General features: G+C 56.1%; 1 protein-coding gene across 1 annotated transcript in view; it reads right to left on the bottom strand.

Moving 5' to 3' along the window:
* Fbxl18 (F-box and leucine rich repeat protein 18) overlaps window positions 1-15905 on the bottom strand; it is a 24329-nt gene that overhangs the window by 860 nt on the left and 7564 nt on the right. The window contains exons 3-5 of the mRNA XM_021186783.2: window positions 13770-15313; window positions 6622-6840; window positions 1-1284 (exon numbers count right to left, since the gene is read on the bottom strand). The exon at window positions 1-1284 is cut by the window's left edge and continues 860 nt beyond it. Of these exons, the coding sequence (XP_021042442.1) occupies window positions 1128-1284; window positions 6622-6840; window positions 13770-15313 (1920 nt within the window). The 3' untranslated portion in view covers window positions 1-1127. The remainder of the gene's footprint in view (window positions 1285-6621; window positions 6841-13769; window positions 15314-15905) is intronic.

Raw genomic sequence — 15905 nt, forward strand, 5'->3', positions numbered from 1 at the left:
GCAAGTCAGTGGACCAATGCCACCACATGCTCTCACAAGTCCCCTGCAGGAGCTACGGGCTCAGTCTCGCTAGCGTGAGAGACGAATGAAGCCACAGACACTGGGTCCTCCTTTAGCTTTGTCTGTCCTTTGTTTTTCATTTGCTGAGATTGAAACGGGGTCTTATGTAGCCCAGGTTAGCCTCTACATAAATTATGTAGCTGAGGTGGCCCACACTTGTGCCCTGACCTCTGGAGTGCTGGCATTACAAGTCCTGGGGATGGAACCTGGGGTCCATGCCCACACACCAACTACAGCAGTGCCCTCGGCAGATTTTGTAAGGACTAAACAGGCAGGTGCTCCCTACTCCAACCTACGCCCAGCGCTGGTGCTGGCTTTTACCATCTTCAGCTAGGTTAATGGGGCCAGAGGTTGCGGCGTTCCTGGAAGGCATTCAGAGCACCACAGCACCGACTGTAAGGAGAGGTGACCACTTGTGAGACACAGGCTCAACTCCTCAGGCTCAGCTTGGGGGTGAAGCCACCCCACAGTCCCTGCCCCAGGGGACCCTCTGGTACAAGTATCACTGAGCTGAAAACATCCTGGAGACATCACTGGGTTAAACATTTTTTTTCTTTGTGGGGGATGGCAGCCAGGGCCTCACACACACTGACGAGTGCTCTGTCACTGGCCACACCCTAAATGGAGCTCAAGAGGGAAAGGAGCCACAGGCTCACAGACGGGCATTCACACATTTCACAGTGACAGTCCGGCCCACCCTGACTCCACTCGGGTGCGGTCACATTACTGAGCTCAAGTGTAGATGGCCATGGACAAAGGAGCAGGGAGAATCCCCAGGCTGAAGCAAGTGAGAGGACTGGGGCCTGCCGCCCACAACCCCGAGCACGGCCAGGCCCTGAAGGGGCCATTCGTCCATGGCTCACCAGATTACTTCTTGTCACTGTACTCAGAAGAGTGACAGAGAAAATCCCGGGGGACTGGGGTGAGTGTCTCAGGAGAACTGGAAACTTTCTTCCTGTCACGGAACACGGCCCTACTGTCTGCTGGCTCCTGGCATCCTCGTGGAGACTCAGACAGAAGAGGCTCTGGCGGCAGGAGTGGTGGGCAGGCCGGGCCAGGGGGCCCTCTCACCACCACAGGTTCGGCGGTTCCTCAGCCACTCTGCTTTTGAACAAGGTGATCTCGTCCAGGTGCACCATGGGGACATCTCGGATAACATCTGTCAGGCCCTCATGGAGCAGGGGGAAGATGACGACATTCAAGGCGGGCCTCTCAGCCTGGAAACTGAACCAGAGATCAGCTGTTAATGGGGTGTGGGCTGAGGACGCAGCTGGGAAGGCAGGGTGCTCAGCGAGCCTCGGGAGACCTGGGGGCTCAGTGTCCGGCACGGATGCCCACTCTACTCGAAACCATCCCGTTCCCAGAGCCAGAAGGCACAACAGTGGAGCCAGGGGCTGAGGCTGGACTGCAGTCTGTCAGCACCTAGGAGCACGGGCTGCTCTCAGAGTCATGATGGTCACAGCTGTCCAGTCCCAGGAGCTCTAACTCCCTCCTCGGAACCTCTGCCCGCACCAAGTACACACATGATGCGCAGACATGCATGAAGGCAAAACACTCGTGCACACAGAATAGATCTACAGAAAAAGAGAATACAGTTTCTGCCAGGCTGGGCAAGCTCAGTAGGTAGAATAGCGTCCTGGAAGCCAGGGGTCAGGGTCAGCTCATCCTCAGCTACACGCTGAGTTTGAAATCAACCTGGGCTACACAAGGCCCTGTGTCAAAACAACAACAACAACAACAACAGCAAAACCAAGGTAGCCTTGGTGGTGCATACATTTAATCTCAGCATGCAAAAGGCAGAGGCAGGAGGATCTCTGTGAGCACAAGGCCAGCCTGGTCTACAGAGCGAGTTCGAGGCCAGCCTGGTCTACAGAGCGAGTTCGAGGCCAGCCTGGTCTACAGAGTGAGTTCCAGGAGAGCCAGGGCTACACAGAGAAACCCTGTCTCAAACAAAACAAAACAAAAATGTAAACAGAAGCAGAACTCACTTGGAGTGAGGTGGGGGTGGGGAAGGCAGAACGCTCTGCTTGGCCTGACACGTTCAAAGTCATCGCCTCTGGGCCTCTCTGCCCACAGAGCTCCTTTAGCAGTCTTGGGAGTCCCAAAGCGGGAACACCTTCCCCCACTGACGATGTCAGACAAAACAGGGTCAGCACTGGAGAGACAACCCCACACCATCCTCCACGGTGGCTACCGTCTAAGCACGCACACAACCTAGCCACCCTCAGACCCAAGCAGCAATGTCACCTGACTCATCTGGAAAACTGGAGACTCTCGGGAGCTGGGACTAAATAAAATCCAGCTCAGTGGTTACGATGAGGACCCGAGTTGGTTCCCAGCACCCACGTGGTGGTACCCAGCCATCTGGAACTCCAGTCCTGGGGGAATTCAGAATCCCCTACTGGCCTCTGCAGGTACTGAACCCATATGCACATACACAGCCACAGAAGCACGTAAAAATTAAAAAAACAACTGGAGACTGTATTTTTTGTTCGGCTAAGGAGGTTGTTTGTTTTACTTCTCTCTCTCTCTCTCTCTCTCTCTCTCTTTTTAGATTTATTTATTTATTATATGTAAGTACACTGTAGCTGTCTTCAGACACTCCAGAAGGGGGCGTCAGATCTTGTTACAGATGGTTGTGAGCCACCATGTGGTTGCTGGGATTTAAACTCCGGATCTACGGAAGAGCGGTCGGGTGCTCTTACCCACTGAGCCATCTCACCAGCCCATTTTTAAACTTTCTTGAGACAGGCTTTCCTAACACTGCACGCTTTCCAGGTTGGCCTCAAACTTGTTATGAAGCCAAGGATGACCTTGAACTTTGGATCCTCCTGCCCCACCTCTCAAGTGCTGGGATTATAAACCTGAACCACTATGCCTAGTTTGTGCCATGCAGGGACTGGAGCCTAGGGTTCTGTGCATGCCAGGTAAGCCCTCTACTGACCAAGCCTCACCCCCAAGCCTGATCCCACTCTTTGAAACTGACATCCAAGCCAGACTTAAGCAACCCCTGCCCCACGACAGCAACCCCCGTTCCACGACAGCAACCCCTGCTCCACGACAGCACTTCTCTGCAGTCTGCAGACCAGACACAGGCAGCCCTGTTTTCCCGGCATGGAGAATCACATGTGTGCACTCAGCTTTGAGTGCAGCCCCTGAGGCTGCCGGGGGCCAGAGCTTGCCAGACCGCAGCAGCAGAGGGAGAGCTGTTAACTGTGGGTCTGGCAAGCTGGAAACGTACAGAAAGAATGCCCCCCATGTATACATGGAACACCACCGGGGCTGGAGCAGCCAGGTGGCCTTCCAGGGCCATATGCCCAACATACAGGGACAACCACAAACAAAGATCCCATGTGGGAAAGCAGTGCCAACTGGGCCTCAAGAGAATGACATGGCCACCGCAGTGGACAGCAGACCTCTGTCACATTGGCCTGAGAGGAGCTGGAGGGCAGCGCCTCGCACTGCACTCAGATTTGGGATTCCCGAGTCTTCAGGCCGGAGGCTGTGAGACATGACCACAGATGTCGGGTCTGTAACTGCCCCAGTTGAGCAGTGACTGCGCCTTCACTTTGCTACTGTCTGGGGCTGTGCCAGGGCTATCAAGCCTGCTTCTGGGCTCAGGCCCCGTTGCAGGGAGGAGACAGGACCTGGAAAAGTCCCACACCGGGTTCAAGCTGTCATGCCTAGGTCACGTGGCAGCAGGCAGACACGAAGAGGAAGCCTTCCGGGAAGCCAACGGTACCAGGTGGGATGATTGGCAGTGGTGCCCATGTCTCGGCTTACCCAGGGTGGGCAGGGATGGGTTCCAGTTGTACCATAAGATGAGGCTGCTCCCCAGAGACAAGGTTGGGAGGAGCCTCAGGGTCTCGAGGCTTGACCTCCACAGTGCCACGGTGACCAGATGACACAGGGCCCTCCCCATTCCCAGGGCTTGCAAGGCCTGGTCCAAGTGGGAGAGCCCAAGGAAGCTGGGACGAATGAGGCATCTTTCCCTGCCAGGTCTGAAGTTGGGGTGAGAGAGAGAAGTCCAGGGTGGGCTTATCAGACAGCCATTGCCCAGACCCTGATGCAAGTGCACCGTGGGCAGACAGCAGCAGGCCAGGCAACCATGCATCAGGTAGACCAGCACAAGTTTCCAGGGAAGACAGGAAACTGGACTGGTGCGGGGCTGAGATGTGGGGCATGGGGTAAAGCAGAACTCTGATAGCCCCTGCTCACCAGCCTGGGAGGCCACAAACCCCCAAGGTCCACCAGGGACCTCTGTCACTGAGTCTGGACCCCAGGAGCTGAATTCAGACCTCATATGAGGCCAAAGAAGCCCAAACAGGGGAGGGACTTGCAGGAACACAATCCCACATCCAGAGGGCTGCATGGTGCAACAGGAGAAAAGGAGCTGGCATGGTGGCACACACAGTTCATCCTGGTACTGGGGAGGGTTGAGATGTCAATGCCCAGAACGGCACCAAGAAGCAGGAAAGCCCAAGGCTGAGACATGGCTCAGCCAGCAGAGTATTGCCTGATGCATCCAGGCCCCAGCATAGCATGAATCTAACGTGGCAGTGTATGCCTGTGATGACAAGACCTGAGAGGTAGAGAGCGGGTATCCGAAGGTTACGTTACTCTGGTTACTCTCCGTGCTAGTGGCTAGTCTGGGCTACTGGAGGAGAGAGAGAGAGAGAGAGAGAGAGAGAGAGAGAGAGAGAGACACACACACACACACACACACACACACACACACACACACACACACACGGGACGATGTAGTTACCACACTGTGCATGGCATGAGACACAAGGCGGCAACCTAAATACAGATACTTCCTGTGAGGTGGGAGAAGCCAAATCCGACCCCATACCATGAAGCGTCTGAGCCAGACAAGGAGGGTGAGAAAGATGCAACTGCCCAGGGACCTGAGGCCCGAGCACAGCCTGGCTCCGGGACAGACACGAAGTGTGATCCTGCCAGGAACCGGCAGCGCAGCACAGGGAGGAAGGGACCCCAGTCTTGCTGGCCAAAAGCTCCATCCACCCTGCCGAGTGAGGTGCTGGGAGTTCCAAGAGTGGACTTCCCTGAGCGTCCCTGAGCTCTCCAGGCAAGAAAAGCAGAGAATTGGGGGCTGCTCTGTGTGGCTGAGGCAGGAGGATTGCCACAAACTTAAGGCCAGCCTGGGCTACCCCAAAAGTGCACTCAGGAGATGGAGGCGGGAGGACGCGGAGGTGAAGGTCACGCCCAGCATCACAGTGGGCACAAGGTCAGCCTGAGCTACAAAAACCCTGTCAAAAAAAAAAAGTTCTTAAACTAAACAAACAAAAGAAGCTTCAGGAAGGACGACAGACAGTGCGGTTACTTTTCAGACACCCGGGCACAGGGTGGCTGGCTGCCAAGAGCGACACTGCCACCTGCTGGATGCCTGCAGCTCAGCACGCTGCACAGCTGGGCGGACTAAGACCCGGAAAGGCTGCTGTCACCGTGGGGGAGGGGTATGCAGCAGAGCCACCACCCTGCAGATGGCAAGGCGGCAGCAGAGGCCTCCCCAGAACAGCCTCTCTGCCAGTTTCTAGGGCTTTGCCCAGCCCCGAGGCTGCCAGCAATGGCAGAGAGGAAGGCTTTGTGCTGGCCTGGGTAGGGACTCAGCGCTTGCCCTGAGGGGGTTTCTGCAGACCAGCCACTCTCTCTTGACTTACACTGTCTTAAGACAGGGTCTCACATAGCCCAGGCTAGCCTCAAACTTGTTATGAAGTAGAGGAGAACCTTGAATCCTGCCTCCAACAGCAAGTGATGGGATCATAAGCCTGTGGCAGCACATCCGTGGCACTACAGAGCCTACTGTGTGTATATATGTATGTATGTATGTATGTATGTGCATGTGATAGGAGCTCGCATAAACTTATGTGCCTCACATCTATACAGTTGCCCAAAGTGGCCAGGAGAGGCCAGGAGAGATCCTGCCTGTCTTGGAACTTGACCTGGAGACCAGGCTGGCCTCTGCCTCTGGGGTGCTGGCACGTCCCAGCTGTAGCAAGATGACTTCTGAGTCATCTCTCTAGCCCCATGCTGTAAGAACTGACCCCAGGGCTTGGTGTCTGCTGAGCAAGTCGTCTACCAACCACACTAAACTCCCAGCCCCTTACTTGCTTGTTGAAATGGCCTTGCATATAGGCCAAGTTTGCCTTGAATTCATCAGGTATTCCAAATTCCCAATTCTGCCTCAGCTTCAGAGTTGCCGGGAGTCCAGCCTTGACAATGACGAGGGAAGGGTCCACATCAGACACAGTGAACTAAAACTTTGATTTCTAAACTCCGGGATAAACTCTGGACCTGAGGCTAGCCCTAACTCCTGGGCTCTTTCTGTCTCGGCCTTCCATGAGGCCAAGACCAGAGACTATCCATGGGAACTAGTCCCCAGCAGCAGGCCAGGCCTCTGATCACGCTGCTATGATCATGCTACTAGAATCTGGTGTTCCATCTCCCCGAAGTCAGTAACGGGCTGAGGACACTGGATCCTGGGGACAGCGGTACTGGCTGAGACCTCCCGGCCACTGGCCAGGCCGTGCCACTCACCTCCGGAGGAGCGACTGCTGCAGGCTCTTGCAGGTGGTGAGGGATTCTCCGGTGAACATGTGACACATGACGACCTGCAGGCAACGGGCCATAAAGGCCAACACAGCATCCGGCTGCAGGGTGCCGCTGCGAGACACCAGGCACAGGCGCTGCAGAGATGAGCACTGGCCCAGTGCCTGGAAGAACTGAGCATTGGCGTTGAAGTAGGGCTGCTCCAACCTGCAGAGAGATGGGTGTGAGCTGTGGGGATGAGTGAGGCTAGCCACACCGACTGGCCTGCCAGCAAGCGTGGGCTCAAGGCCACTGCATCCCTGCTTCAGCATCCCCCCCCCACTCATACAGCCACACCTGCTGGCCTTAAGGGACTCACATGCGGCTACCCTGGGGAGCCGGTCTGATGGCAGAGATAGATCAGCCACCTGGATTTTTTTTTTTCAATGCTGGGAATTGAACTTAGACCTCACATACGCTAGGCAAGCACTTCACCACAGAACCGTACGTCCAGGCCTTTGGAATTTTAAATCTTAGATGGGGTCTCGCTCTGGTGTCCTGGCCAGCCCAGAATTTAGTTTCCTTTTGCCTTAGCTTCCCAAGTGCTTCTTCACAGGGTGAGAAAGTGGCAGGCAAGAGGGACGCAGGGTCATGAGCAGCAGCAGTGAGAGAGAGCAAGAAAGAGCGAGAGAGCGAGAGAGAGAAAGACACAAAGAGAGAGAGAGAGAGAGAGAGAGAGAGAGAGAGAGAGAGAGAGAGAGAGAGAGAGAGAGCGAGCCAGCGCCCGCCCATCCCAATGTTCCCAACAGCATGGGATGGAAGCCCAGTGCCAGGCAGCAACAGCTGCCACCTCCACCACTAGGTGGCAGTATGGACTTGCACTAAAGGCCAAGTATCCCCAGGCCTAATTACACAACGGTGTCCTATACATACTTTCAAACCTTTTTCTAAGTAGATAGCCACTTACAGAAAGATGTTTACCCTAAAAGATGTTATCTGTCACAGAGGTTAACCTCTCACCCTCAAATTGTGGGGCCAACGAGCCCTTACCCTCTCCCCCATGAATAAGGCTGGTTAGCACCCAGCACTGCAGGGGAAACTGACCTAATGTGGGTGCCATCTGACATCTGAGGGTAGTCAGAGAACAAGGAAATGGGACCCACCCAGACTGGACCACATTCCATCTCCACTTCTTCCCAGCTGGCTCAAACTACCAACCAGCAAGGACATGCTGCTCTGAGGTGACTGCGCCTCTCCCCTCTCCCCTCTGAGCCTGGCAGGATGAGGGAGAAGCACGGCTCAAAGGTTCCCCTGAGACTGTGCCGGCCTGGTTCAAGTGGCTCTTGCTTCCGCCCAGGCAACCTAGGGCGACTCAGGGGAATACTGTCTCCAGTTGTGGCAAAGGTGGCACCCCTTTCTGCCTGACACGTGATCCTCTCGACATAGGGTGCACTCCAAACCCACATCCAGAACAACCTGTCCTTGTGGCACCTCCACCCCACAGGGAGCCAGGCTGGTACCAGCTGAGGTTCGTGGCAGGCTGAGGTGGAGGTGGTAGCAGGTAAGCCTGGGATTCCCAGGGCTGCCACCAGAACACCACCCCCATCCCCGGGAACATGAAGGTGCCCCCGACGCCCCCATAACCCCGGGAAGCAAGCCCAGAGCAAACAAAGTCTCCTGAGCCTATAGCTAGCTCCTGCCACCTACTGCAGCATCTCTGGGCATGCCTGCCTCAGAAGGCAGCCAGCCAGAGGAATGGGGCCATTTGGCTGTGTTCTGGAAGGCCTGTGTTTGTTCAGAACAGGCAGTACCTTACCCAGCAGACAGTTCTGTGGCTGCGGGCGCAGGCTGGATGGAGCCTGGGCAGAGATGCCACATGAATTGTGATCAAGACCCAAAGAAGACTTCATCTCCGGCCTTGCAGGACTCCCATGGTGCACACATGGTCCTGCCTGCCTCTGGGAAGGATGCTAGTTCTCAGGGACAAACCAAGACGTAGCCCAGGCTGGCCCTAGTTCTCAGGGACAAACCAAGACGTAGCCCAGGCTGGCCTGGAACCCAGTCTTCCTAGTTGAGCCTCCTGAGAGCAGGGATCACAGGTGTGCGCCACCATGCCTACCACAAAAATACAAGGTTTGATGGACAGGTGGGAAACAAACATGGGAGGGTGCGGGGGGAGGAGAAGATCTAGAAAGACCTTGGCTCTAAAAGATTCAAAGGCTCCCCTGGGTCCCTTGAATCTATAAAACCAAAGGAAGCAGGTGACAGCAGTGGCCAGCAGAGGTCATCAGCCAAACAGTAGCATTCTCTGACCCATCTTTCCTTTCTCCTCTTTCTTTTCTTTTTTTGAGACAAGACAGTCTCACACAGTCCAGCCCGGCCCAGACTACGTAGCTAAGCATTGACCTGAATTTCTGACCGTCCTCCTCCCTCTGCCCATCCCCAGTGCTGGCTTTGCAGGTATCCTAGCACACCCAATTTATAGAGATGGCACTGAGGATAGAAGCCCTCTGCTGACTGAGCTTCAGGCTCAGCCAGGAGCTCTAGCACATTTGCCTTTCAGGCAAACAATGACTATGCATGCGCTAACTGTGGCTTCAGGAAAGGCCAGGGGTGTGACAGGCCAGACACAGGAAGACAAAGGTGTGAGAGACACCACAAAGGAAGCAGAGGAAATGGAGGGAGGGAGGCCTGGTGACTGGTGGCTACAGGGAGAGACTAGATGCAGCCAGAAGGAAGGCATTCATCTGTACGTGGGAACTGCGGAAGGCAGCCGTCAAAGGGAGGAGGGGCCTGCTGTAGTTTGCCCCTACAGCTACAAAGTTTCCACTGATGCAGAGGGGAGCCCAAGGCTTACATCTGTCCTCTCTTTGTTGTTGCTAACAATAGGATCTGTATAGCCCAGGCTGGCTTCAAAGTCACTACCCCAAGAGTGCTGGGATGTCAGACATGCAGTCTCTATATCTGGTTGGGGTTTTGTTTATTGGGGTGGGAGCTGTTGTTGCTTTTGAAGACAGGGTCCTACTCTAGCCTGGCCCGACCGCCCCAGCCTTGGCCTCTAGAGGTGGGGACTACTCCCTACAGTCACAGCGCCTCTGTTTCCTTTGCGGTGTCTGTCACACTTGGGAGCCACAGTTAGTGCATGTGCTACCACAATCAACTGCCTGGGACCCCTAGACTGGAGGAACAGGAAAGCACACAGGCAGGTTCCTAATGCAACTATGGCAGGAAGGCACAGGCCCCAAGCACCCGGATACCCAGGCATGGATGCCAGCCCTGCCTACCAAGACGGCCTGGGTGTGGGTCTGCTCAGCTGAACATCAGTGGGTGCAGCAGGGTAGGTGACCAGATGGGGCGTCCAACCTAGACAGCCTCAGCATGGCTGGGCTCCGAGCAGAACCACAGGCAAGCCGGGCAGCTATGGAAGTGAGCAGCCCAGGACCAGCGGGCTTCCTGTCCTGCTGCAGGCCAGGAAGGGAACAGCAAGGGTCCTGAAGCCAAAGGGACGCTCTGGCTTGGATTGGCAGGTGAGATGCTTCCTGTTTCTGATTAGATACCAGTATCCATGGATGCTGTGGGGGAAAGGTCAGCTTCGGGCCAGGCCCTTAGCACAGCCCGTGTTGGCTAGTTTTATGTCAACATGACACAAGCTAGGGTCATCTGAGAGGAGGCACCTCAGTTGAGAAGATGTCTCCCTAAGATCCGGCATAAGCAGAGGAACCTGCAGGGTGGTTTTTTTTTTTTTTTAATTAGTGATTGGTGGTCCCATCCCTGGGCGGGCGGTGATCCAGGAGTTTTATCACAGTAAGAGAAACCGTAAGGAAGTCAGGCACCAAAGCAGCAGTGAGCACACCAGAGAGAGTGACAGCGGTAGACAGGACCCTTTAGGCTAAGGGATGACTTCCAGACCTCTGCGGAGCCTCCACTCACCCACCCACACCAACGGACTGGCAGGGTCCTCAGTCCTACTGCCTCCCGCCTGCCCAGAAGCGGGCATACATATGTCCTTCATAAACCCAGGATGGTGAAGCACGCTATCCTCCCAGAACGGAGATGCAGAAGCAAGACAATCAGAAGTTCGTCACCCTCAGCTATGAGGCCAGCCTGGGACACGTGAGACTGTCCTGGAAGAGAAAAGGAATGCTTACAACCTCAGCACGATGCGCCACACCTGTGATCCCAGGCGCTCTGGGTAGAGGTAGGAGGGTCAGGGGTTCAATGCCCTCCTGGGTGACGGAGTTCACAATAAGCCTGAGCAACCTGCTTAAAGGAGAGAGGGCCGGAGAGGCCCTCACTGTCTGTTGGGTGCAGGCCTGTAATTACAGGTGAGGTAAGAAGGCCATCAGTTAGAGGCCGTCCTGGACTAGAGAGAGCCTGTCTCAAAAATCCAAGAACCAGGAGGGGTGGCTCAGTGGTGGAGCCCCTGCCTAGAATCCCCCAGTGAGGGGCTGGGGGCGTGGCTCAGTAGTATAGTACCCACCCAGAATCCCGTCCCCCTGGCCCCTGTATGAAGCTTGAGGTGTGGCTCAGTGGTAGAACAAAACCTATGTTCCATTTGCATAACCACTGCAAAAGAGAAGAGTCCTCCCCCACTCTGTCCTCCCCCACTCTGTCCTCCCCACTCGGTCCTCCCCCACTCTGTCCTCCCCACTCGGTCCTCCCCCACTCGGTCCTCCCCCACTCTGTCCTCCCCACTTGGTCCTCCCCCACTCGGTCCTCCCCCACTCTATCCTCCCCACTCTGTCCTCCCCCACTCGGTCCTCACCACTCGGTCCTCACCACTCAGTCCTCTCCACTCGGTCCTCCCCACTCGGTCCTCCCCACTCGGTCCTCCCCCACTCGGTCCTCTCCACTTGGTCCTCCCCACTCGGTCCTCTCCACTCTGTCCTCCCCCACTCTGTACTTTAAAAAGTTTTTTGATACAGGGTCTTACTATGTAGCCTTAGTTGGACTGGAACTCACTAAACCAGGCTGGACTCAAACTCACTGACATCTACCTGCCTCTGCCTCCCATGTAGTCCTAAACTCTTCTCCTTTAAATACTGGGAGACAATGGTAATCCCTGTGCTTTACAGTGTGCATGCATTCCACACTCGGCTCTGGAAACACCAGTAAGTTCTGTGCTCAGAGTTAAACCCAGAGTCTGGAGCGTGTTAAGTACTCTGCCACTAAGCTACATCCTCAACCCTTTCTTAAAGATTTTATTTCAAGACAGGATGTTGCTAAGTTGCCCCGGGCTGGGCTCAGACTCACTGTCCCAGGCAGGACTTGAACCTGTCATGCTCAGGGACAATGGACAGGGCAGGGTGTCCTACTTTCCAGGATGGGTCCTGCCACCCGCCTCAAGGCCACCACTCCCAAAAGTCTGAGTTCCTTTCTGAATTATCTGTTTGCACAGCCTGCCTGCATTTGTCCCCACAGGGCACCAGCAGCGGCTCCCAACTGAAACCTCTGTTCTCCTCTGCCTGCCCCATCTCCCGCTCCCCTCCTGCCTCCTGCCCCATCTCCCGCTCCCCTCCTGCCTCCTGCCCCATCTCCCGCTCCCCTCCTGCCTCCTGCCCCATCTCCCACTCCCCTCCTGCCTCCTGCCCCATCTCCCGCTCCCNCTCCCCTCCTGCCTCCTGCCCCATCTCCCGCTCCCCTCCTGCCTCCTGCCCCATCTCCCGCTCCCGCTCCCCTCCTGCCTCCTGCAGTGCCCTGGCTGCTCTGAATCAAGGAAGTTTGGGTCACTGTCATCTGCTCCGTGCTTCTGGCTTTGCTGAGGAAGGTTCTTGCTAATACAACCCAAGCTGCGCTGGACCTCAGGACACAGGCATCAGACATCCAGCATACTCTCGTCCTGACGGCCCTGGCCAACTGCTACACACCCTCCAAGAGTCACTGTGAGGGGGGGGCTCAGTGGGTTGGAGTGCTTTCTAGCAAATACTAAAAACCAAGTTCAAATCCCCAGCAGCCACGTAAGATCCAGGCAGGCCACACGTGTCTCTAACCCCCAGGAGGTCACTGGCCAGCCAAAATGACCAGCTTCGGTTCAGTGAGACGTCTTGCCTGAGGAAATAAGGTGTGGAAGAGCAAGGTGGCTCAGAGTTAGGTAAGAGCACATGCTGAGGAAGTCTAATGGCTGCAGTCAACCCTCAGAACCCCTAACCCCACACATTTGCACTCGTCTCCACATGTACACAGTGGCAATGCACCCCCACATGGTAATCATAATTCACATTGAGGGCTAGGTACGGTGGAGTACACCTTTAGTCCCAGCACCCAGGAGGCAGAAACATGGGGAGTCTGTGAATCCAAAGCCAGCCTGGTATATATACTAAGTTCCAGGCCAGCCAGGGTGACATAGTGAGACCTTGTCTCAAAAAACAGGGTGGGCCGGGTGTGGTGGCGCACGCCTTTAATCCCAGCACCCGGGAGGCAGAGGTAGGCGGATTTCTGAGTTCGAGGCCAGCTTGGTCTACAAAGTGAGCTCCAGGTTAGCCAGAGCTATACAGAGAAACCCTGTCTCGAAAAACGAAACTAAACAAAACAACAACAAAAAAACAGGGTAGGGAGCTGAGAGAAATGAGACACAGACCTGGAGAGACGGCTCAGTGGTTAGAGCACTGGCTGTTCTTCCAGTGGACCCAGGTTTGGTTCCCAGCACCCACATGGTGACTCACAACCTTCTATAACTCCAGTCCCAGGGGACCCATCCTTCTCTTCTGGCCTCCACAGGCACTGCATATACTTGGTGCCACAGACATGCATACAGCCAAAACACACACACATAAAAATAAAAGTAAATAAATCTTAAAAAAAAAAAAAGTTAAGACCGTAAGGTTGTAGATGAAGCAGCACTACACGGAATGAATGCAGCACGGGCTCCTGTAAGTGTGAGATGAGAGACCTGTGCTCAGGATCCCTGCCCCCCACGGCTCTGCTAATCACCACGACCCCAGCTTCCTGAAGCCACTCCCTGCAGACACTAAGGTTCCTTTTCCTCTGCTCTCCAGGACAGGCTGGTGTTAACGCTAAGCTCCACCTTGACAGGCAGATACCATCTGCAAATCCCAGAAGCCCCAGAAAAGTCTGGGATCTTCTGCCCCTCACACCTCAGCCCCTCACCTCAGCCCCTCAGACCTTTCTCTCACCCCGTCACACCCTCAGCCCCTCACCTCAGGTCCTTCAGCCGCTTGCAGTGCTTCAGCATGTCGGCAAGAGCAGGCATGTACACCACCTTGCCCATCAGGCCCAGGTTGGCCAGCGACAGAGACTGCAGGTGCTGGCACTGGAGGCCGATGCTCACGAGTCCCGAGCCCGTGAGCATGCCTGGCAGTTGGGCTAGGGTCAGGTGCCGCAGGAAGGTCAGCTGGCCAATGGCGGCCACCTCTGAGTCCCCCACGTTCTGTGCCCGACTGCAGGGTGGGAGGGAGTTGCGGATGGCAGGCTCGTTGCGGGGCATGGCTGAGGAGAAATTGGACCCTATCAGTTCCAGGTGCTCCAGAAATGGGAGCTTCTTCAGCAGAGACCAGAACACAGAGGCAGGCTGTGGGGCCGACTGACCCACGAAGGGGTTGGGGCAGGTCTGCACCCCAATGCGCACCTTCTTGCCAAATCCACGGGGTACGGCGTGCATGGCCGGCGGGGCGGGCGCACGGTCAGGCCTGGGTGCCGAGTCAGCCACAGAGCAGACAGGCAGGGACAGGGAACGCAGGTGGCAGAGCCGAGCCAGGAGCTGGCAGAGGTGGCGGCCCAGGCCGTCGGAGCTGTGGTGATGGGCGGCTGAGAGATTGAGGTGGTGCAGGTTGCAGCAGGACTCCACCATAGTTTCCAGGATGCTGCTGTCAATGTCGTCCTCGGCCTTACGCAGCAGCGAGTCCGCAGACAGGCAATGCACACAGCCGCTGAGGTTGAGACTGGCCAGGCTGCGCAGGTCCTTCCCGCCGTTGATGAGCCGCTGGATCAGGTGACCACCCGACAGCGAACACCGGCTGAAGCTGAAGTAGAAGGGATTGTTGAACTTCATATGCTGGAGGAGGGTGGAGCCATTGAGCCAGGACTTGGGCAGCTGCAGCGCATCCAGGGCCACGTTGCGGGCCATGGAGTCCAGCAGGTTTTTGGTGGCCCCGCTCTCTGCAAAGCTCCCGGGGACGGAAATGAGGAAGGCATGCAGGTTCTCAGGCGTGCGGTCGCTGAGCACGGCGAGGTAGAGTCTCACCACCTCCTGGTTGATGTAGCCAGGGGCCAGGCGTGCATAGAAGACACGCAGGTTCTGGTAGTGGGGCACGTTGCTCTGGCCCACCATGAGCTGGCCCGAGAGGACGGCGCCCTCACGGGTGCGGTCCAGGATCTCGAAGTAGAGCAGCAGCTTCTGCAGGCTGGCACAGCAGGGCACCACGCCGTAGGACGGCGTGAAGAGTGTCTGCTTGAGCTCCTGCACGCGGCTCAGCGTGGCCTTGCACTCGCTGCTCAGCTGGCTGGCGTCGAAGCCGGGGCTCACGTCAATGGCCAGCGAGCGCAGGTGCTGCAGGGCCGAGAGCACCTTGGACAGCCGCAGCGAGGTGAGGTGGCAACCTGACAAGTTCACCTTCACCAGGCTGTGACAGCGGGCCACGCGCTCGATGGTGGAGCCAGACAGCCAATAGCAGCCTGCCATGTTCAGCTGCTGGATCTCCCGGCCAATCTCCTTCACCAGCTGCTTCACCTTCTCCTCACTGGCCTGCAGGACAGAGACAGGGCGGGAGAGACAGGGGTCCCGGGCTACTTCCCACTTCCGCTCAGAGGAGAGCAACCCATCCCTTCTCTTCCAGACAGCTATCCCCAGCAGGGTCAAGAGAGTCCTGCTCCCAGGAAGATGTTCGCTAGCCAGGCCCTGGTGGCCCAGGCCAGCATGCCAATACTTGGGAGGCTGAGACAGGAGCATTACAAGTTTAGCATCCATCTGGGCTGCAGAGCTCCAGCATAGCCTTGAGTACTCACCAAAACTCTTGTTTCACAAGGAAAAACAAGCCAGGCGGTGGTGATGCACACCTTTCATCCCAGCGCTTGGGAGGAAGAGGCAGGTAGTTTGAGGCCAGGCTGGTCTCACACAGGGGCAGACATACACACATCTAAAAATAACTAGCTTTTTTTTTTTTTTAAGATTTATTTTATTTTAATGTAAGTACACTGGAGCTATCTTCAGACACTCCAGAAGAGGGCATCAGATCTCATTACGGATGGTTGTGAGCCACCATGTGGTTGCTGGGACTTGAACTCGGGACCTTCAGAAGAGCAGTCAGTGCTCTTAACCACTGAGCCATCTCACCAGC

The sequence above is a fragment of the Mus pahari genome, chromosome 23 (assembly GCF_900095145.1).
Source record: "Mus pahari chromosome 23, PAHARI_EIJ_v1.1, whole genome shotgun sequence".
Classification (NCBI taxonomy): Eukaryota; Metazoa; Chordata; class Mammalia; order Rodentia; family Muridae; genus Mus; species Mus pahari.